Raw genomic sequence first — 23,250 nt, forward strand, 5'->3', positions numbered from 1 at the left:
AGGCAGAGCAGTCTAGACCGTCCCTCATTACAGGCAGAGCAGTCTAGACCGTCCCTCATTACAGGCAGAGCAGTGTTGACCGTCCCTCATTACAGGCAGAGCAGTGTTGACCGTCCCTCATTACAGGCAGAGCAGTATAGACTGTCCCTCATTACAGGCAGAGCAGTCTAGACCGTCCCTCATTACAGGCAGAGCAGTCTAGACCGTCCCTCATTACAGGCAGAGCAGTCTAGACCGTCCCTCATTACAGGCAGAGCAGTATAGACCGTCCCTCATTACAGGCAGAGCAGTCTAGACCGTCCCTCATTACAGGCAGAGCAGTCTAGACCGTCCCTCATTACAGGCAGAGCAGTGTTGACCCTCCCTCATTACAGGCAGAGCAGTGTAGACCGTCCCTCATTACAGGCAGAGCAGTCTAGACCGTCCCTCATTACAGGCAGAGCAGTCTAGACCGTCCCTCATTACAGGCAGAGCAGTCTAGACCGTCCCTCATTACAGGCAGAGCAGTCTAGACCGTCCCTCATTACAGGCAGAGCAGTCTAGACCGTCCCTCATTACAGGCAGAGCAGTCTAGACCGTCCCTCATTACAGGCAGAGCAGTCTAGACCGTCCCTCATTACAGGCAGGGCAGTGTTGACCGTCCCTCATTACAGGCAGAGCAGTGTTGACCGTCCCTCATTACAGGCAGAGCAGTGTTGACCGTCCCTCATTACAGGCAGAGCAGTATAGACCGTCCCTCATTACAGGCAGAGCAGTCTAGACCGTCCCTCATTACAGGCAGAGCAGTCTAGACCGTCCCTCATTACAGGCAGAGAGGTCTAGACCGTCCCTCATTACAGGCAGAGCAGTATAGACCGTCCCTCATTACAGGCAGAGGAGTCTAGACCGTCCCTCATTACAGGCAGAGCAGTCTAGACCGTCCCTCATTACAGGCAGAGCAGTCTAGACCGGTTTTCCATCCAGTACCTGTTGCGTATGGCGTCCAGCTGGGTCTTCAGGGCTGCTTTCTGTTGCTCCAAGACATCTCTCAGTGGGACAGTCACATGTTCCCTGTGCTCTCCCTCAGTACACTCCAGACACATGGCAGTCTCACACGACTCGCAGTAGAACTCCATCACCTACAGGGGGCGCAGGGGAGCAACACACAGCTCAACTCGCATGATGACTCACCATAGACCAGGCAGGTTCATACAGTGACAAGGTCAAACATGGATACGTTTGCTCAATGTTTAGGGGCTTGTAAATGTGGTGAATCCACACTCCTGAACAATACTCTCACTTCAATAGAAAACTGGCAAGGTCGGCCCTCAGTCCTTTTTCCTTCAAGTCAGATGTGATTTAGCTAGTCCATGGCCCATATCCACAAAGCGACTCAAAGTAGGAGTGATGATTTAGGATCCGTTTAGCCTTTTAGATCATAATGAATGAGATTATATGGACAGATCCTAGATCAGTACTCTTACTCGTTCCAGATCTAAAATCAGTTGTGTTCACTATCAGTCAGTGACACCAATGTATCATCAATTAGATGCCAGACTGAAGCCGACCTTTCCCGCTTTGTTGGGGCAGGAGAGTTGCAGCAGAGGGGCAGTAGAGGGGTAGATGGGGCAGTAGAGGGGTAATAGAAGCCTACCTTGCCCTCGTGGTTTGGGCAGGAGAGTGGCTGGCAGGCGGCAGCAGCACTGACTGACTCCAGCACACTGCAGGCCTCTGGAGGAGAACACTCTGGGTCCCTCTGCAGCACCTCCATCAGGTTGGTTATGAAGAAGTTGTTCTGCAGCGCGGCCACGCCCTTCTCTGGCAGGATGGAAGTCTGACGACACACTGGACACGATAGTGTCAGAGACTGAGGGGGGATGTAGTTCTGTAGGCATCTGGAAAAGACAGGAGAGAACAACAGGGATGGCTTGTTATAAACCATGTCAAGTTGATGGTTATGGTTCATTACATTTAGACAAATGTCAACCCTTTCAACAATTGGCGCCAATACAAAGCATCAAGTCAAGGATCTTATAACAGTGCAGCCTACTACAGGCAGTGCATGTAATATGCCTGCTCAGTAGGCCAGTAGCCTTTCCTGAAGATGATGTGAACAGAACAGACAGGGCAGAGGACAGTGCAGAGGACAGTGCAGACGTCAGCGAGCTGTGTCAGGCAATATGGAGAGCGCAGAGCAGAGCTCGCTCAGGCAGATGAGGGCATTCCTGTCAAGTGAGGGTAGCAGGGGTGGAAAGAGCTGCTAGCTGGCAGCATCACTGTGGACTGTGCCAACTCCTCTGTGTTCTCCCTTCGGTCACCTCTCTTCCTCCATCTCTCTCTGTCTCTCCAGGTGAAGAGGGGCGTGTGGTCCCTCCTCCCCCTGTGAATGTCTGGTGAGATGGGTGAAACAGCAGTACTGAGGCACCCTCAGGAGAATGCACCCTGCTCTCCCTCCACCAGGCCTGGAGAGGCTGCCTGTCACCTTAAGTCACAGGGAAGCCAAGCTGCTAAGGAGATCCCTAGCATACAGTACCAGTACCCTCTCTGACTTTATGCTGTAACACATATGACTCTCTCATGACTTTATGCTGTAACACATATTTGACTCTCATGACTTTATGCTGTAAGAATTCTCTCTCTCAAACCATTACCTTGTGCCCTGACCTAGTTCAACAACTCATTATTGCATACCCGAGAGAATACTATAGACATCAAGAAAGCCAGTCAGTTGATTATTGACAAGTTTTTCCAACACTTTTGATAAACAGGGCAAAATAGAAAACAGTTAGGATCAGCTTGATCTTCCCCTTTAAATAAAGGACGAACCATGGCTGCCTTCCAAGCAATGGGAATCTCCCCAGAAAGGAGAGACAGACTTGGCGATAATAGGGGCAGCAACCTTAAAGAAGAAATGGTCTGACCCAGATGTTTTTTGGGGTCAAGTTTAAGGAGCTCCTTTAGCACCACTGACTCAGTGACTGCCTGCAGGGAGAAACTTTGTAGCGGGGCAGGGGAAAAAGAGGGAGAAGCATCGGGGATAGTCGCATTAGAAGGGGTGGGAGATGAGGAAATGTTGGATGGGCAAGGAGGCATGGCTGAGTCAAATAGGAATCCTGACTTAATAGCATGGTATTCGTTCACTGTAATAGCTACTGTAAATTGGACAGTGCAGTTAGATTAACAAAAATGTAAGTTTTCTGCCAATATCAGATATGTCTATGTCCTGGGAAATGTTCTTATTACTTCCAACCTCATACTAGTCGTATTAGCCTACGTTAGCTCAACCGTCCCGTGGACGGGACACCGATCCCGAAGAAGTTTTAACAGACTTGCCTAGTTAAATAAAGGTTCAATTAAAAAAATGTAATTCCACAACTAGTCAACTTTATTCCACACATCTGACTTCCCCTTTACCTCATGAGCAACCAGTAGCCTAAACATTACCCCGTTTCGAGTTTATTTGTCACGTCCATTTTGCTGTAACGGTGCTCCCAGTTTGTTATAACCAATTCATTGATGTGATTATGATATGCTATAGGTCAGGCCCTATTGGTCACATGCATGGGATGCATACATGTGTCACATAAAGAGAGCAAGGGTTGAGGGAACAGGGGATGTTTTTCCTAAACAAATGAGGGATTTCAGTAACGTAACTTTTCAGTTAGAATTGGCTGTAATTATGTTGCAGCTTCAGCAACACGGACAGTGCGATAAACACTGTGGTGGTCGCTACAGCAAGGAGAGAGAGACAACGGGTGCTAGTCCCACAGTCACTGTCTGTCTATTTCTTTTCTATCTATTTTTTAACACAGTGCACGCAGCAAGTCTGAGCCAGGCCCAGTGCAATCAAATCAACTGCTGGTCAGACTCCCTCTAGTCATTTGTGTGTCTTAATTATTTAATCAAACTGTGTGCTTAAAGGACAAGCTCAGTGAATATAGTGGATTTGATTAAAACAAATAGTATACATACATACATACATACATACATACATACATACATACATACATACATACATACATACATACATACATACATACATACATACATACATACATACATACATACATACATACATACATACATACATACATACATACATACATACATACATACATACATACATACATACATACATACATACATACATACATACATACATACATACATACATACATACATATATATACACAGGGCAGGACAGGACTTTAGGGTTGTGGTAGTGGTTAGGTGTAGGGTGTATGGTAGAGACTTACTTCTCACAGAAGGTGTGTAGGCAGGGCAGGACTTTAGGGTTGTGGTAGTGGTCCAGACAGATGCTGCAGACCAGGAACTGTTTGTCTATCTGCCGGACCACTGGGCTGGTGCTGCCCGTCTCACGCTTCGCCATGGTGACAGACATTCACAGGGAGAGGGAGCACAAGCACCTCTTCACCTGGAGAGAGAGAGCGAGATGAGCGGGTGAGAGCACTGACACACAAGCTGTGTTACGAATTCAGACTCTTTTCCCTAGAGTGTATCCTTGCTTAATTTTCTTCATATTGTCGAGACATTGGATTGGTGAAAGCATTGGCTAGAGGGAGTTTACACCACTTTTCAAGTTAATTCCCTTTAAATCCATGACAGAGAGTGAATTAATAGAGAATCAGAATACAACTATGGAGAAAGAGGAGGCCCCAGCTGACCATAGGAAGGGAGAACAGGATCACTACCAGTTCATGGCTTCACAGCAGGAAGAGGGCGTCGTGTCATCGTATAGAAGAATGACTTGATGTCAAGAAACATTGGCATCTTCATCAGGAGACAAAGTAAAGGGTGCTCTCCTAGTTTATCCAACCCTATCATATAAACACAGATGATCCCTTATATGGACCAGCTACACTAGTGGCCGCTCTAACAATGAAAATAAATGTATTTAAAAATGGAAGGCAGTACGGAGGAGGCAAAATCAGGTGGGACTATTCTAGCCAATGAGAGGGTATACGTGTGTGAACAATGGTCACAACGGTTTCCACTAGTTACCACAGCCACAAAGTCAAATTGTCTCTTGTAAAAATTCATGAGAAGAAAAATGTGCTTTTTGGTTTTAATTTAAGGGTAGGATTAGGCATAAGGTTAGCAGTGTGGTTAGGGTTAGGTTTAAAATCACATTTTAAGAAGATACATTGTAGAAATAGGTGGGTTTAAGACTTTGTGGCTGTGGTAACTAGCGACGACTAAGCACAATTCTGATTTAACACCTCATACGTTTTTGTCAAGGTTGCCAAGATGTCACGCGTCCTACTTCTATTCGTACACTCGTAACAACCTAATCATTATGAAACTTCTATTCCATCAAATAAGCCACAAGTCGCAAATAAGCCATTCAATATTTTTGACACAATCTCATGAACAAGGCAGATAACCCACTGTTCCCCGGTCGGTCATCATTGCAGATAAGAATTTGTTCTTAACTGACTTGCCTAGTTACATGAAGGTTACATTTTTGAAAAATAACACATTTATACACTCCTCGCTTGGTGAGTGTAAAAAATGAAAAAACGCCACCTGCTGGAGAAGACACATTTTGGGCCCAGTTATCCCTCTTCCAGACAGTCTCTTTGTCCTCCTCTCCACAAACAGACTCCAGCTCCCTCAGGGGGACTAAGGTAATAACTAAGGTAATATTACTGAACTGCTTCATGACTTAATGACTGGGGAGACAATTGGATCCATGTGATTACGACTGCAGGGCCACAGGGCCACAGGGCTCAGCTCAAAGACAATCGAATTATGCACACCAGCAGCAGCAGTCATACATTCATCCCCCAGTGTGAGGAAATTAACAATTTCACTCAAACTCAGAGGTGTGTGTTACAGAGGTAACAATAGAACATGCCTAAGTCCAAAATGGTACCATAATCCCTTTATAGTGCACTACTTTTGATCAGGTCCTATTGCACTATGTAGGGAATATGGTGCCATTTCGAACACTAACCATTAACTTCATTTTTTGTATTTGTATATGACATTTTTAGAGTATAGTAAAATGACAAATCAGTAGTTTTGGCAGGCCAACAGACAGTAATGATGTTGATAGGAGCTGGCATTACAGAGCTGGCATTACAATGATTTGTATCAGTGGGTCAACTCCAGATTAACAGTGTAGAGATGCCATGCTGTACTGTCTATATGAACACAGATTAACAGTGTAGAGATGCCATGATGATGACATGCTGTACATCTGTCATATAGAACACAGATTAACCCCTACATCATGTAAAATGGGGCCGGAGAAGAAGACTGACATTCTACGTGTCCCCAACCGATTGTGGGGTTTTTTCAGTTTATTTCGTTGTTTGTAACTTATTTTGTACATAATGTTGCCGCTACCGTCTCTTGTGACCAAAAATAATTTCTGGACATCAGGACTGTGATTACTCACCACGGACTGGCAGAATCCTTTTTTTCCTTTAACGAGTCTGACGAGCCCAATGCGAATGATAGATATACTGCTTCTCGGGAACAGGCCCAGATCCCCGGGATTTGCATGAAGAGGGGGCGTAGAAAATCTTATGCTTCACGGAGTCGTGGCTGAACGACGACACTATCAACATACAGCTGGCTGATTATACACTGTACCGGCAGGATACAACAGTGACGTCTTGTAAGACAAGGGATGGCAGACTATGTATTTTTGTAAATAACAGCTGGTGCACGACATCTAAGGAAGTCTCGAGCTATTGCTCGCCTGAGGTAGAGTATCTCATGATAAGCTGTAGACCATACTATCTACCTAGAGAGTTTCTCTGTATTTTTCGCAGTTGTTTACATACCTCCACAGACTGAGGCTGGCACGAAGATAGCATTGAATGAGCTGTATTCCTCCATAAGCAAACAAGAAAACGCTCACCCAGAGGCGGCATTCCTAGTAGCCGGGGACTTTAATGCAGGAAAACTTAAATCCATTTTACCAAATTTCTATCAGCATCAGGACGAAAACTCTGGACCACCTTTACTCCACACACAGAGACACATACAAAGCTCTCCCTCGCCCTCCATTTGGCAAATCTGACCATAATCCTATTCTCCTGATTCCTGCTTCCTGCTTACAAGCAACAATTTAAGCAGGAAGCACTAGATCAATAAAAAAAGTGGTCAGATGAAGCAGATGCTAAGCTATAGTACTGTTTTGCTAGCACAGACTGGAATATCTTCCGGGATTCCTCCGATGGCACTGAGGAGAACACCACATCAGTCATTGGCTTCATCAATAAGTGCATCGTTGACGTCGTCCCCACAGTGACCGTATGTACATACCCCAACCAGAAGCCATGGATTACAGGCAACATCCGCACTGAGCTAATGACTAGAGCTGCCGTTTCAAGGAGCGGGACACTAACCCGGACGCTTATAAGAAATCCGGCTATGCCCTCCGAAGAACCATCAAACTAGCAAAGCGTTAATACAGGACTAAGATCGAATTGTACTACACCGACTGACGCTCTTCGGATGTTGCAGGGCTTGCAAACCATTAACGACTACAAAGGGAGGCACAGCCAAGAGCTGCCCAGTGACACGAGCCTACCAGACGAGTTAAACTACTTCTATGCTTGCTTCGAGGAAAATAAAACTGAAACATGCATGAGAGCACCAGCTGTTCCGGAAGACTGTGTGATCACGCAGCCGATGTGAATAAGACCTTTAAACAGGTCAACATTCGCAAGGCCGCAGGGCCAGATGGATTAACAGGACATGTACTTCGAGCATGCGCTGACCAACTGGCAAGTGTCTTCACTGACATTTTCCACCTCTCCCTGTCCGAGTCTGTAATACCAACATGTTTTAAGCAGACCACCACAGTGCCTGTGCCCAAGAACACTAAGGTAACCTGACTAAATGACTACCAACCCGTAGTACTCACGTCTGTAGCCATGAAGTGTTTTGAAAGGCTGGTCATGGCTCACAACACCATTATTCCAGAAACCCTAGACCCACTCCAATTTGCATTCCGCCCCAACAGATCCACAGATGATGCAATCTCTATTGCACTCCACACTGCCCTTTCCCACCTGGGCAAAATGAAAACCTATGTGAGAATGCTATTCATTGACTACAACTCAGCGTTCAACACCCTAGTGCCCTCAAAGCTCATCAATAAGCTAAGGACACTGGGACTAAACACCTCCCTCTGCATCTGGATCCTGGACTTCCTGACGGGCCGCCCCAAGGTGGTAAGGGTAAGTAACAACACATCCGCCACACTAATCCTCAACACAGGGGCCCCTCAGGGGTGCGTGCTCAGTCCCCTCCTGTACTCCTTGTTTCCTCATGACTGCATGGCCAGGCATGACTCCAACACCACATTAAGTTTGCTGATGACACAACAGTCGTAGGCCTGATCACTGACAACGACAAGACAGCCTATAGGGAGGAGGTCAAAGACCTGGCAGTGTGGTGCCAGGACAACAACCTCTCCCTCAATGTGATCAAGACAAAGGAGATGATTGTGGACCGAGCACGCCCCCATTCTCATTGACGGGGCTACAATGGAGCAGGTTGAGAGCATCAAGTTCCTTGGCGTCTACATCACCATCAAACTAACATGGTCCAAGCACATCAAGACAGTCGTGAAGAGGGCATGACAAAACCTATTCCCCCTCAGGAGACTGAAAAGATTTGGCATGGGTCCTCAGATCCTCAAAAGGTTTTACAGCTGCACCATCGAGAGCATCCTGACTGGTATGGCAACTGCTCGGCCTCCGACCGCAAGGCACTACAGAGGGTAGTGCGAACGGCCCAGTACATCACTGTGGCCAAGCTTCCTGCCATCCAGGACCTCTGTACCAGGTGGTGTCAGAGGAAGGCCCTAAAGAAAGACTCCAGCTACCCTAGTCATAGACTGTTCTCTCTGCTACCACACGGCAAGCAGTACCGGAGCACCAAGTCTAGGTCCAAGAGGCTTATAAAACAGCTTCTACCCCCAAGCCATAAGACTCCTGAACATCTAACCAAATAGCTACCCAGACTATTTGCATTGTCCCCCTCTTTTACACCACTGCTACTCTCTGTTGTTATCATCTATGCAGTCACTTTAATAACTCTACCTACATGTACATATTACCTCAACTAACCAGTGCCCCTGCACATTGACTCTGTACCCCCCTGTATATAGTCCCGCTATGGTTATTTTACTGCTGCTCTTTAACTACTTGTTAGTTTTATTTCTTATTCTTATCCGTATTTTTGTAAACTGCATTGTTGGTTAGGGTCTCGTAAGTAAGCATTTCACTGTAAGGTCTACACCTGTTGTATTCGGCGCATGTGATTAATACAATTTGATTTGACATCACCAACATCCTGCCATGAAGTGGCACTATTAGTGACAATTGTACATCGATATACTGCTCTAACATGGTCAATGCACATTCACTAATCAAGCAGCTGTTTCTCACAATCTGTAGATACCTCATATTAGCCTATATATAACATGTTTTGGGTTGGCTACTTGTTAGATGCTGTATGGTCTTTGTCTTCTGAGAGCCAGCCCATAGAGTTATTTATTATTATTATTATTATTATTATAATGCTTAGAGCCACTGAGCCAGGCTATAGGCCTTGTCTGTATTCAGGCAGGCAAGCTGTATTCTCAGGAGCAGGACAGAGCAGAGCCTGAGCCACAGCATGGCCTGGAGCAGATCATTGTGACACCAGCCACGTGCCACTCTGAGGCCCTGATACAGATAGGCCTTATTATAGATGCTGCAGAGAGGAAAGAGGAAGGCTTGCTACTATCAACCCAGTGCTACAACACACTGCTACTACCACCCACAGCCCTACCCACAGCTTCATCAGACCCAGTGCTACAGTACTACTGTAACACATATCAGCCCAGTGTCCCCCACTAGCCACACTCCCACCCCAAGCTCCACATCCACCCACTAGCTGCAAAACTTTCCATAACCTTGACACTTCATTTTAGCATCATATGTAAAATCTTTGTCTTATTCTTCTAAGTTTGTTCTATTATTCTTCTATATTAGGTTTGGTAATAAATATGTCTTTATGCAGTAGCACTCATAAGCTATTTGTTAAAGTTATGTCATCCACGGTTAGGCCCTATTCTCAGAAGTTTTATATTCTACTGTAACATGAAATAGCAAATCCTTTTATGACTCACTAGACTCTTAGATGATATAACCTGTTATGCAGTGTTGATTGTCTTCTCTGCACAATATGAACACAAATACATTTTTGTCAGTAACACCTAAGATTATGTATAGATCATGTTTAAAACAAGCAGGTTGAAATGACTTTTGAAATGATGTTACAACACTGATATTTGTGTTGCCTACACAAAGAGCCCATAGCAGGTATTCATAAACTGCATCTCAAATGGTACCCTATTCCATATACAGTGCACTACTTCTGACCAGGCCCCATAGAGTGCCATTTGGGACTCAGCATGACCGTGTGATACAACTTGGCAGGTTCCCATGGCTAGAAAGCAGTATGAAACAAAAGAACACCGGCCTTAAATCTGTGGGGATTTATCAGGATCAGGCCTGATAAGAGAACAATGTCCACACTGTCTAAAATAACGTATTAACGGAGGGCAGGAAATACTGCATCACAACTCTATCCTCTTAACCTTCTACATTCTTACAAAAAAAAATGGTATTTTATGGGTTCTCCTATTTGGGATAGGCAAATAACCCTTTTAGGTTCTATCTAAGAATGTAACCACAAACAGCCAATTCTGGAGAAAATATGATGCGTTAAAAAAGGAAATATGGTAGCTTGTGTTAATATCATGGTACATAGTTTCAGGCCATGCCTGTGAATTACTTAGATAAAAACGAATCCAGAGAATGGAATACAGAGACAGGGGGAAACTCCCTGACATGTGAGAAACATCAACCCATAGATATCCTAGAATTCACTAGAGTGGATGATGTCATAGACTTGCATTTTTAGTCATGTTGCTAGGAAGCCAATTTCCCCTCTAATGAATTATAGGATCTCTATTCGCTATGCTTCAACCTTCACTTCTTCACCACCACAGCCCTGTACAACTAACCCAGAGAATGAATGTGAATACAAGCCTGTGTTATTCTGTTGAGCTAATGCATATGCATTAGCTTGAGGAGGAAATGCAAGTCTTCCCTTAGAGAGAAACATCCACTCACCTTTCACATATTCACCACCACCACAGCCTGTAGGCTATCTGCCCTCAGTCTGGACTCATCTTTCATGTGCTGGGCTTGGCTGAGGCTCAGTCGGTAATCTCTCCTCAGAGACACTTCAATTCAACTGATCACTCAATCTCCTCTCCTCTCCTCTGATGGAGCAGAACACCAGCAGACCACTCTGTTCACAAACAGACCACAATGAACGCTGGGATTCCCTCCTTCTTTACCCCCTCTTTCTGTCCTTCCTCCTGGCTGTCGTTTTCTCTCTCCTCTGATCACTTGACACAGTACAGTTTCACTGTAGCTACAGCCAGTTAGCTCCTGTCTCTGTTGTGTTGTTCTGGTGCTGAAAGAGGAAGGAGAAAATATAGGAAACCTTAAAATGGCACTCCCCAAATTCCTCCCTGGTTCCTTCCCCTGTACTGCCTCCTGCCTGACTCCCAGCTGGTCCAGAGGAGAGCGGAATACCAGTAGCTCTGAGAGGCCTGCCTGCAAGTAACATTAGTATAGTGGTAAGGAGCTTCTATACACACAGAAAGAGTAGATGAGCTAGCTTCTAGACAGAGAAATACGCAGGGAGCTAGCTTCTACACAGAGCGAGAGAGAGAGAGAGAGAAATGTGCAGGGAGCTAGCTTCTACAGAGAGAGAGAGAAATACGCAGGGAGCTAGCTTCTACAGAGAGAGATAAATATGCAGGGAGCTAGCTTCTACAGAGAGAGAGAGAGAAATACGCAGGGAACTAACTTCTACAGAGAGAGAGAGAGAGAGAAATATGCAGGGAACTAACTTCTACAGAGAGAGAGAGAAATATGCAGGGAACTAACTTCTACAGAGAGAGAGAAAGAGAGAAATATGCAGGGAGCTAGCTTCTACAGAGAGAGAAATGCGCAGGGAGCTAGCTTCTACAGAGAGAGAGAGAGAGAAATACGCAGGGAGCTAACTTCTACAAAAAGAGAGAAATATGCAGGGAGCTAGCTTCTACAGAGAGAGAAATGCGCAGGGAGCTAGCTTCTACAGAGAGATAAATGCGCAGGGAGCTAGCTTCTACAGAGAGAGAGAGAGAAATACGCAGGGGGCTCACTTCTACAGCGAGAGAAATACGCAGGGAGCTAACTTCTACAGAGAGAGAAATGCGCAGGGAGCTAGCTTCTACAGAGAGAGAGAGAAATGCGCAGGGAGCTAGCTTCTACAGAGAGAGAGAAATACGCAGGGAGCTAGCTTCTACAGAGAGAGAGAGAGAAATACGCAGGGGGCTAACTTCTACAGAGAGAGAGAGAGAGAGAGAAATATGCAGGGAGCTAGCTTCTACAGAGAGAGAAATGCGCAGGGAGCTAGCTTCTACACAAAGAGAGAGAAATACACAGGAAGCTAGCTTCTACAGAGAGAGAGAAATACGCAGGGAGCTAGCTTCTACAGAGAGAGAGAGAGAGAGAGAGAAATACGCAGGGAGCTAGCTTCTACAAAGCGAGAGAGAGAGAAATACGTAGGGAGCTAGCTTCTACAAAGCGAGAGAGAGAAATACGTAGGGAGCTAGCTTCTACAAAGCGAGAGAGAGAAATACGTAGGGAGCTAGCTTCTAGAGAGAGAAATACGTAGGGAGCTAGCTTCTAGAGAGAGAGAGAGAGAGAGAGAGAGAGAGAGAGAGAGAGAGAGAGAGAGAGAGAGAGAGAGAGAGAAATACACAGGGAGCTAGCTTCTACAGAGAGAGAGAGAAATACACAGGGAGCTAGTTTCTATACAGAGAGAGAGAGAGAGAAATACGCAGGGAGCTAGCTTCTATACAGAGAGAGAAATATGCAGGGAGCTAACTTCTACAAAGCGAGAGAGAGAAATACATAGGGAGCTAGCTTCTATACAGAGAGAGAGAGAGAGAAATGCACAGGGAGCTAGCTTCTATAGAGAGAGAGAGAGAGAAAGAGAGAAATACGCAGGGAACTAGCTTCTACAGAGAGAGAGAGAGAAATACGGAGGGAGCTAGCTTCTACACAGAGAGAGAGACAGAGAGAGAGAGAGAGAGAGAGAGAGAGAGAGAGAGAGAAATACGCAGGGAGCTAGCTTTTATACAGAGAGAGAGAGAGAAATACGCAGGGAGCTAGCTTTTATACAGAGAGAGAGAGAGAGAGAGAGAGCGAGAGAGAAATACACAGGGAGCTAGCTTTTATACAGAGAGAGAGAGAGAGAGAGAGAGAGAGAGAGAGAGAGAGAGAGAGAAATACGCAGGGAGCTAGCTTCTATACAGAGAGAGAGAAATATGCAGGGAACTAGTTCTATACAGAGAGAGAGAGATAGAGTAGGGTGAGCTAACCTGCTGTAGCCTCCCTCAGACCAACCAGAGGCAGCTGTCTTTACTGATGAGAGCAGCTCTAACAATGACATTCCTTCTGCTTTCAGCGCTCTCATTCTCTCTCCTCCCTCTTTCCCCCTCTTTTCTAAACCACCCCAGAAGTAGTAGCAGTAGGATCTCAGCAACTAGCCAAGCGTTAGACATTCTTATTTTGCCTCCCAAATGGCACCCTATTCCATACATAGTGCACTACTTTGCACTACTTTTGTTAAAAGTAGTGCACTATGTAGGGAATAGGGTGCCTTACAGTTGGAGGTGTTCTCAGCCAGCAGCAGAAGCAGCATGCTAGGCTATAGGGCCCATAGTTTTTTCCTGCCCAGCGATTACAATATCCAGTGACTAAGAATCTCATCAGATCCCCTTCACTCTCCCCCCACACCCCCAGCCCCTCTCTCCCTTCCTCTCGAGCCAAAGCCCCTTCCCTCTCTCCCTCTGTTGCCCCCTCCCTCTCCGCTCAGCAGCTGAATGGTAGCAGCTGAACAGTGACATCAGAGGGGTGCAAGCCAAACCTTTCAGGCTCCTCCCCTCTCACTCTGTGTGTGTGTGTGCTGGCTAGTTGCTACACTAAGCCTGCAGCAGTCTTCCCTCCTCTATCTCTCTGTATGTTCGCTAGTCGCAACACTAGGCCTGCGGCAGTCTACCTCCCCTCCCCTCCCTTCACATACACTCCCCCGGGCAGCTCCCTCCCAGTTCCTCCCACTTGCTTCGCCACAGAAAGAGGATCTGTCTTAAAAAAACAGTGTTCACCAGACAACAGCTTTGTCCAATAATGCACTCTGACAAGTCCGTGGAAAAAGGTTGAATGGCAGATATAACAGTGGATGTGAAAAGGAGATTCTTAAGCCAAGGTTTACACATAATTGTAACCTCACACAGAAAGGTGAATTAGTTTCAGAGAGCCTGAAAGGGTTTTTTCAACACTGTATGTAACCCTCAATCATATATTAAAATACCAAAATGTGATTGACAGTTTATACATGGAGAGAAAAGGAAAACAACAGAAAGTGATTTTGTTCCACAATGGAGACAGACTCAGATTCCTTCCCGTCCTGTCATGCATTGCACTATAAAGGGAATAGGGAGCCATTTGGGACACAGATCCATATCAGATAATAACCACAGTCAGACCTGATTTAATTCTGATTAATCCAGTGAGGAGTGATACATGTCTACAGTAATTCTCACCTAAGAACCCTGTCATACTGCCTTTAATGTCAGCATGATGTCAGTATAGATTTCTGTGTGAGAGGTGTTCTAGTCATGCTTTGGAGGGAGGGGAGCCCCAAATTATCTTTGAGACCCAGTCATACCTTCTATGTTCGTATCTCACCCACTCTCTTTCTGCATTAAGTGGCTTAATGGGCTCCTTCCTGCAGGGCTGGGCTCAGGCCACTGTCTGGATCGCAGCCTCTAATGACACCATCACACACATTCACACGTAACTAACACGTCTAGTCAACTCTCATCTACAGTGTGTTAAAGCCACACCATGTGAGCACCACAACCACACCCTAACTGGCCAGGAGATGGGCATTGGTAATGGCTTTATCCTGTCCAAGCCAGAAAGGCTCCTGCCCAATGTGCCAATCTCCTGTTTCTGAAGCAGCATGATGTACAAGTACACCCCTTTGGATAGGAAGCTAGTCTGTCGCAGGGCCTTACCTCCAATCCATCTCCTTAATGCGGAGTGCCAAGCAGAGATGCATCGAGTCCCATTTTTAGAGTCTTTGGTAACTCGACCGGGGATCGAACCCCCCAACCTTCCAATCACAGGGGGACACATAAGATAAGAAGATTTTTGTTGTTGCATCTTTCTCCCCACCCGAGTGGGGAGAAAGTAAGTATGTCAGGATGAAGAAGTGAATATAGGCCTACTGCTGTTTGCATGACTAATGCATAGCAATTGATGTTATCCGTTGTAGACAGACATTTTCACAGAGCAGAAGACTCCACTTAGAATCACATAAATAGTTGAGCCTGAATAATAATAATACTCTCTCTCTCTGCTAAGTGTAGCGTTGCATAAGTGAAACCCCACAGAGCAAAGAGGGTCTCTATAGGAGTCAGTGAGTGGCTCTGATGATGACTCACCACAATACACAACTCCTGGGGGGGGGGGGGGGGTCTCAAATAACACCACATTCGCTATCTAGTGCACTACATTTGACCAGAGCCCCAGTGCACTACATAGGGAATAGGGTGTCTTATCAGACACAGCCTTGGTCCCAGTGTCTCGAACATAGACAGCCATACAGTAAAGATACTGTACAGTTCTATACTGTCTGTACATCATAGGTCTGGCAGAGCAGTCAGCTGGGAGGTGGGCAGCAGAAGAGTGACCTAATGTGGGATGCATTAGCCCTTGGTGATGTACTATGCTGTACTGTAGGCCTACAGTGCTGTCTAAATATAGACGCTGGTTTATGTTTCCAGCTATATCTGTTGCTGTGGGCATGTCATCATACAGTAATCATCTAGATAGCATTTAGAATGAAGTAGTCCAGATTCAATTTTCACAACACTCTGTGAAAGACAGCAAGGCTGTCTGTTTCTCCTATTTGTCACTGGGAGTGATACACTACCAGTCAAAAGTTTTAGAACACCTACTCATTCAAAGGTTTTTCTTTATTTTTATAGTGAAGACATCGAAACTATGAAATAACACATACAGAGGGCTATTTGACCAAGAAGGAGTGATGGAGTGCTGCATCAGATGACCTTGCCTCCACAACCTCCCGACCTCAACCAAATTGAGATGGTTTGGGATGGGTCGGACTGCAGAGTGAAGGAAAAGCAGCCAACAAGTGCTCAGCATATGTGGGAACTCCTTCAAGACTGTTGGAAAGGCATTCCAGGTGAGGCTGGTTGAGAGAATGCCATGAGTGTGCAAAGCTGTCATCAAGGCAAAGTGTGGCTAGTTTGAAGAATCTCAAATATAAAATATATTTTGATTTGTTTAACACTTTTTTGGTTACTACATTATTCCATATGTGTTATTTCATAGTTTTGATGTCTTCACTAATATTTTACAATGTAGAAAATAGTAAAAATAAAGAAAAACCGTTGAATGAGTAGGTGTTCTAAAACTTTTGACTGGTAGTGTATGTCTGTGTCATCAAAGGGAAGCATGACAGCAGAGAGACTGGACTTGAGTAACAGTAGGTAGGCTACATTTGCTAAAGAGTAGGGCTCCAGGTAACAATGTACGAGTTATGGTAGAAATGAGGACACCCCGCTCATGTGTCAAACAAACAAGAATGCATAAAACTGTCAAGACAAGGATATTTCACCTTAACCATAATCTTTTAAACGATATCTCCTGAAAAGGGATATAATGTATACTGTAAAAAGCCAAAACAACTGGCCATCCATTTTAACTCTCCGCTCCCCACCCAGTACCTTGGGGCACCCAGTAGTAGTAGGTAGTGGAATGGGGATACTTAAGGAACACATCAAACATACAGAATAGCCAATATATGGTCATCTTTCACATTAGTAGACAGACACTGATGTATTGTACAGGCTATAGGAAATACATAGGGAACACATTATACGCAAGACTGTAGTCTACAGTACTTGAGTCATGCATGGCTGAACAGTAATTGAGTATTTGGATTCCTACATTATTTAAATCGCCCCTAGTTTACGGAGCTGGAGGACTGTTCTGTAGTCCTATTTAGAGGGAGAGAGAGAGGCTGAAAATACGTGAAGTCAACGCAGCTGACCCCAAGTTTATAGTACATGGTTGCTCAGAGAAGCAACGAACCTTATTAATGAGTAAGTGGAAGGTACAGCTGATAGTCAAGAGTAACTTAAGAGTAACTTATTTCACCTTAGAGAAAAGGCCTTGCCTCTCGGTCTACCCATCGATCATCATTTATACAGCAGACATACTGTAGCACACCGGCATAGCACCAAGGGAGCGTCCCCAATGACACCCTATTCCCTATATTATGCACTACTTTGACCAGAGAGCCCAAGAGCCCTGGTCAAAAGTAGTGCACTATATAAGGAATAGGGTGCCATTTAGGACTCATACCAGTGTCTTTACATGTCAGGGTGCTGCATGAGGACGTCTGTCTGTCTCCATCCCTTACCTCCTGACGGAATGTAACTGAAAGGAGACATGTGGCTGGATGACATCCCACCTTTCATTGACATGTCATTTACTGTAAGTGCAACGGACACTGACCTGGAATAAGAGCTTTACAAAAACCATCTGGGACTTTTCATTTGTGTATGACTACAGCATTTTACTGAAATACATTTTAAGGATAAATAGGAGTGAGTCTGTTTTCCACTAAATGTGTATCTCAACTCCAAAAGCCAACTTTCTCCAGTTGCTTTGGTTAAGAATCGACAATAAAAGAGGAATTGAGTCTTAAAGCTAAGAGAGACAAGGATACACCAGCCATTCCTGTTTAGTGAGATCATTTGATCAGAAAGAGATATTGGATGGTCTCTTTAAGTACTTTAATACACACACCCTTCAGAACAAGTCAATAACGGATCAGAGATACTTTTATAAAGCTCTATTACGCTCTGTCTTGTTTGATCTTCCTATTGTGTAAGATGGGTACAATTCCAATAGGTGGTTTCTGGATGCACGTGGACAGGAAAAAAGACACTGATTGCACCCCAAATGGCACCCTATTCCCTATGTAGTGCACTACGTTTGGCCAGGGCCCTGGGTACCATTTAGGTTAGAGAGCTTATCACTACAGGACTGTGGATTGACTAATGTCACAGAGGGAGAGACAGAGGACATGGACACATCAGAAGCCTGTCTGTCACAGTCCTCAGCACCTGGACACAGTCCTCAGCACCTGGACACAGTCCTCAGCACCTGGACACAGTCCTCAGCACCAGGACACAGTCCTCAGCACCAGGACACAGTCCTCTGCACCTGGACACAGTCCTCTGCACCAGGACACAGTCCTCTGCACCAGGACACAGTCCTCTGCACCAGGACACAGTCCTCAGCACCTGGACACAGTCCTCAGCACCTGGACACAGTCCTCAGCACCTGGACACAGTCCTCAGCACCTGGACACAGTCCTCAGCACCAGGACACAGTCCTCAGCACCAGGACATAGTCCTCAACATAATAGCAGCTCATTTGGATACACACACCCATGTATGCGGCATGTTTCAGAGGCTACCGCCAGCACACACACACACACACACACACACACACACTGCAGATCTCAGAAAGGTCGACACACACACTCAGCCACGGGCCACTGCCCAGACTCCTGTCAAGCCAGGCTGCAATCTGCTGCTAACTACTGTCGCTCACATAGCCGCTGACATAGCCTCTCTCTGCATCCCAAATGGCACCCTATATATTGCACTATTGACCAGGGTCCATAGGAGGCCCACTTTGTCTGAAATTATACACTATACTGTATAGCTCTGGCCACAAGTAGTTCAATACATAGTGAATAGGGTGCCAGTTGAAATAGCCCATACTGTTGTCATGACTTGAGTTTATTGATTCATGTGGGATAAATGAGGCTAGATGCAATCAGCCTAAACACATTCAAATGGAAAAGAGCTCATCTCTCCACTCCATACACAAAAAACAGTGGTATACAATACTGTATACAGCACAGGCACAGTCATAGACAGATAGATAGTGAACCTGGTGCTCAGTGTCTCTGAATTCAGAAGGCTAATAAAGTCCTGTCTGTGTCCAAATGGCATCCTATTCCCTAGTGCACTATTATTGACCAGGGCTCAAAGGGCTCTGGTAAAAAGTATTGCACTATATTGGGGATATGGTGCCTTTTGGGATGCGGACATAGTCCATGATCTCAGAGCCAGGGGTCAGGAGGAGCACAAAGCACCTCACTATAACCAGACAGTTATGATGCTATAGGAGATTAAAATCACTCTCTCGGAAACAGCATATTAAATGCTGCTTTTCACCTAGACGCAGCCAATCAGACCAATGCTAGTTTCCCTAGGCAGACGGGTTGCCTCCCACATTAACAATGTTCCGACATAGAAAGGGGACTGTGATGTGTGGAGAAAGGGGACTGTGGTGTGACGTGTGGAGAAAGGGGAACTGTGATGTGTGGAGAAAGGGGACTGTGACATGTGGAGAAAGGGGACTGTGACGTGTGGAGAAAGGGGACTGTGATGTGACGTGTGGAGAAAGGGGACTGTGATGTGTGGAGAAAGGGGACTGTGGTGTGACGTGCGGAGAAAGGGGACTGTGATGTGACGTGCGGAGAAAGGGGACTGTGATGTGACGTGCGGAGAAAGGGGACTGTGATGTGACATGCGGAGAAAGGGGACTGTGATGTGACGTGTGGAGAAAGAGGACTGTGATGTGACGTGTGGAGAAAGAGGACTGTCGATGTGACGTGTGGAGAAAGGGGACTGTGATGTGATGTGATGTGTGGAGAAAGGGGACTGTAATGTGAGGTGTGGAGAAAGGGGGCTGTGATGTGACGTGTGGAGAAAGGGGGCTGTGATGTGACGTGTGGAGAAAGGGGGCTGTGATGTGACGTGTGGAGAAAGGGGACTGTGATGTGACGTGTGGAGAAAGGGGACTGTGATGTGACGTGTGGAGAAAGGGGTCTGTGATGTGACGTGTGGAGAAAGGGGACTGTGATGTGACGTGTGGAGAAAGGGGACTGTGATGTGACGTGTGGAGAAAGGGGACTGTGATGTGACGTGTGGAGAAAGGGGACTGTGATGTGACGTGTGGAGAAAGGGGACTGTGATGTGACGTGTGGAGAAAGGGGACTGTGATGTGACGTGCGGAGAAAGGGGACTGTGATGTGACGTGCGGAGAAAGGGGACTGTGATGTGACGTGCGGAGAAAGGGGACTGTGATGTGACGTGCGGAGAAAGAGGACTGTGATGTGACGTGTGTAGAAAGAGGACTGTGATGTGATGTGTGGAGAAAGGGGACTGTGATGTGTGGAGAAAGGGGACTGTGATGTGTGGAGAAAGGGGACTGTGATGTGTGGAGAAAGGGGACTGTGATGTGTGGAGAAAGGGGACTGTGATGTGTGGAGAAAGGGGACTGTGATGTGTGGAGAAAGGGGACTGTGATGTTGATACTAATAGTGGTAAGGGTCAAATACAGTTAAGAAGAATGAATCTCCTGCTGGCTGCCCTGAGGCTTAAAACACTGTCACTCTATCTAATAACGTTCCAACAAATCACATCAAGTCAAATCAAATGTTTTAGTGTATTTTAAACCAATCAATTTACTTCACAGTAAAATGAACACAGACTATGCATATTCCTAGAGGACACTAACTCACTCAGTGAAGTATAGGTCTCTTAACCTAGCTGTCCTTGTGGCTAAAAGACTGATATGAGACAAGGTGAAGAATGATTTTCTTCCCAGTTCCAACCACCTGTAGTGATAAAATGACATCAGTGACAGCTGAAACATCTCTGATGACCCCAAGGAAGCACATAGATGTTCACTGACTGTCTTTCATGAACTCAACTACAGGTGTTCGCGCTCTCTCTCTCTCTCTCTCTCTCTCTCTCTCTCTCTCTCTCTCTCTCTCTCTCTCTCTCTCTCTCTCTCTCTCTCTCTCTCTCTCTCTCTCTCTCTCTCTCTCTCTCTCTCTCTCTCTCTCTCTCTCTCTCTCTCTCTCTCTCTCTCTCTCTCTCTCTCTCTCTCTCTCTCTCTCTCTCTCTCTCTCTCTCTCTCTCTCTCTCTCTCTCTCTCTCTCTCTCTCTCTCTCTCTCTCTCTCTCTTAGTGTCTATTAATCTCCCCTAAAGCAGCATGGAATTACAAGCAAAGACTCATTTTATGACATTATTAATACAGCACAATACTGTATTAGTACACAGTACATTATAACACTACAGTAATAGTGTAGTAGTGACAGCATTTTGTAACCAGTCAGACCAGGCCTAGGTTCAGACCATCCTCTGGTAGACTGTGGCCTGTGTCATCATTGCTGATGTCTGATCTCACACATGCAGGGCTGCCTGCTCTGAGCAAGACCAGGGCTGTGGCCAGCTCCCCTAATAGTGCACAATGTAATATACTAACAGATCTGTGAACAGCTGTTAGCTGTAGTCAGCTCCCACCATTAATCAGACCTGACTGCAACAACCCAACATAACCAGCACTGCAACAGACTAAAGCACTCCTGGACATCTGTAATGTTTGATGCAGGATAGGGGAGGTAGCTAGACAACCCACCCAGTGGCAATACAATGCCAAATGAAGAGCCATAGAATGACTTGAACATAGACCTTATCAGCTGATTCACATGAGCTTACTGTACCATTACCTAACATAACACTGAAACATAACATCATTACCTAACAACACTGAAACATAACATATAATATTATTACATTACATAACACTGAAACATAACATCATTATCTAACATAACACTGAAAGACATCATAACATCATTACATAACACTGAAACATAACACAACATCATGTCCTAACATATACTCTTACAAAAAAAGGGTTCCAAAAGTGTTCTTCAGCTGTCCCCATTGCAGGACCCTTCTTGATTCCAGGTAGAACCCTTTTGGGTGCCACATAGAAATCTCTTAATGGAAGCCAAATGGCTTCTACCTGGAAACATAATGGTTCTACCTGGAACCAAAAAGGGTTATTCAAGGGGTTCTACTTTGGGGACAGCTGGAGATGCATTTTAGCACATTTATTTTCTAAGAGTGTAACACTGAAACATGACATAACAATTTCAGAATACACAATTGAAACAACATATATATATATATATATATATAGATAAACATATGATAAATTCTCCAAAATACAGTAACCTCATCCAGCCATGAGCCCTGCCCATCGACTGCAGTAGTGTGCCCACCTGCCAATGAGCAGAGCAAGCAGTCAGGAGCTAAAATGGAGAGGTGTGTGTACGTGCGTGCATGTGCCATTTCCCACTCACATACAATGCCATTTCCCCCCTTATGAAGAGAAAAGCTACAGCAACAGCTCAGAGCCGTAGATGCCAAGTGGTCAATAATCACTGCTTGTTTCTGTTCTGAGATTCACCGAACTGAGGCACAGATGCCAGACGAGATACTGTAATCAATTATTCAAACTCTTCTGTGCATCCATATGTAGCGAGAAATCCTGGACATTGCACTGCACTGCACTACGGCTGGCTTGGGGAGAAAGCACCGATAATACAGCGAGACAGACAGAGAGAGGCTGAATGGGAGGATTGTACTCACATAAATTTCCAGGCAGCCTTAGAGAGAAGTGTCAGCATCCAAGTCCACAGCTGTCCATTGTCAGAGTCCTACTGTGTTATAACAGAATCCACAGAGAGAACGGTGAGACAGGAATAAAAGGGCAGGGTGTCTGCTGTGTTTGGGAAGAAAAGGAGCGAGAGACTGAGGGGAAGGAGAAGAGAAAGGAAGGGAGGGAGGGGCGAGATCCATACAAATACTGTTATTGGATTGGCTAGAGAGCAGTGGGAGGAGTTTGGCTGTCCAATGGGATATACGTCATGTAAATTAGATGTAAATGAAGTAGAGCATCTTCAGAATGTGATGGAGGGATAAAGACTGTCTGCTGCAATAGGGTGTGACTTGTTTTAACCCCACCCCCTGCCCATAAAAGGACAAAGGATGCTTTTCACTGCCTTCTCTGGTCAGGCTGCTATTTAAGATATAAGGAACACACAGAGAAGCTGTGCAGAAGACAATGACCAAGCCCTAATGACTGTATTTACCATGAATAAAAATAGCCTAATGGTCTAGACTTTTATACAGATCA

General features: G+C 45.5%; 1 protein-coding gene across 3 annotated transcripts in view; it reads right to left on the reverse strand.

Moving 5' to 3' along the window:
- LOC106612871 (tripartite motif-containing protein 2) overlaps positions 1–22,874 on the reverse strand; it is a 41,799-nt gene extending 18,925 nt beyond the window's left edge. Inside the window, exons 1-5 of one of the 3 annotated variants that reach the window (XM_082956300.1) lie at positions 22,704–22,874; positions 11,148–11,496; positions 4,236–4,414; positions 1,634–1,874; positions 967–1,118 (exon numbers count right to left, since the gene is read on the reverse strand). In XM_082956300.1, coding sequence (XP_082812426.1) covers positions 967–1,118; positions 1,634–1,874; positions 4,236–4,381 — 539 coding nt within the window. In that variant the 5' untranslated portion in view covers positions 4,382–4,414; positions 11,148–11,496; positions 22,704–22,874. Of the gene's footprint in view, positions 1–966; positions 1,119–1,633; positions 1,875–4,235; positions 4,415–11,147; positions 11,497–13,456; positions 13,475–22,703 lie in introns of those variants that run through there. The other 2 variants (XM_082956301.1, XM_045724530.2) reach the window with 2 other exon arrangements.
- Between the last annotated feature and the right edge of the window lie 376 nt (positions 22,875–23,250).

This window comes from Salmo salar, chromosome 09, assembly GCF_965601325.2.
Source record: "Salmo salar chromosome 09, fSalSal1, whole genome shotgun sequence".
Taxonomy (NCBI): Eukaryota; Metazoa; Chordata; class Actinopteri; order Salmoniformes; family Salmonidae; genus Salmo; species Salmo salar.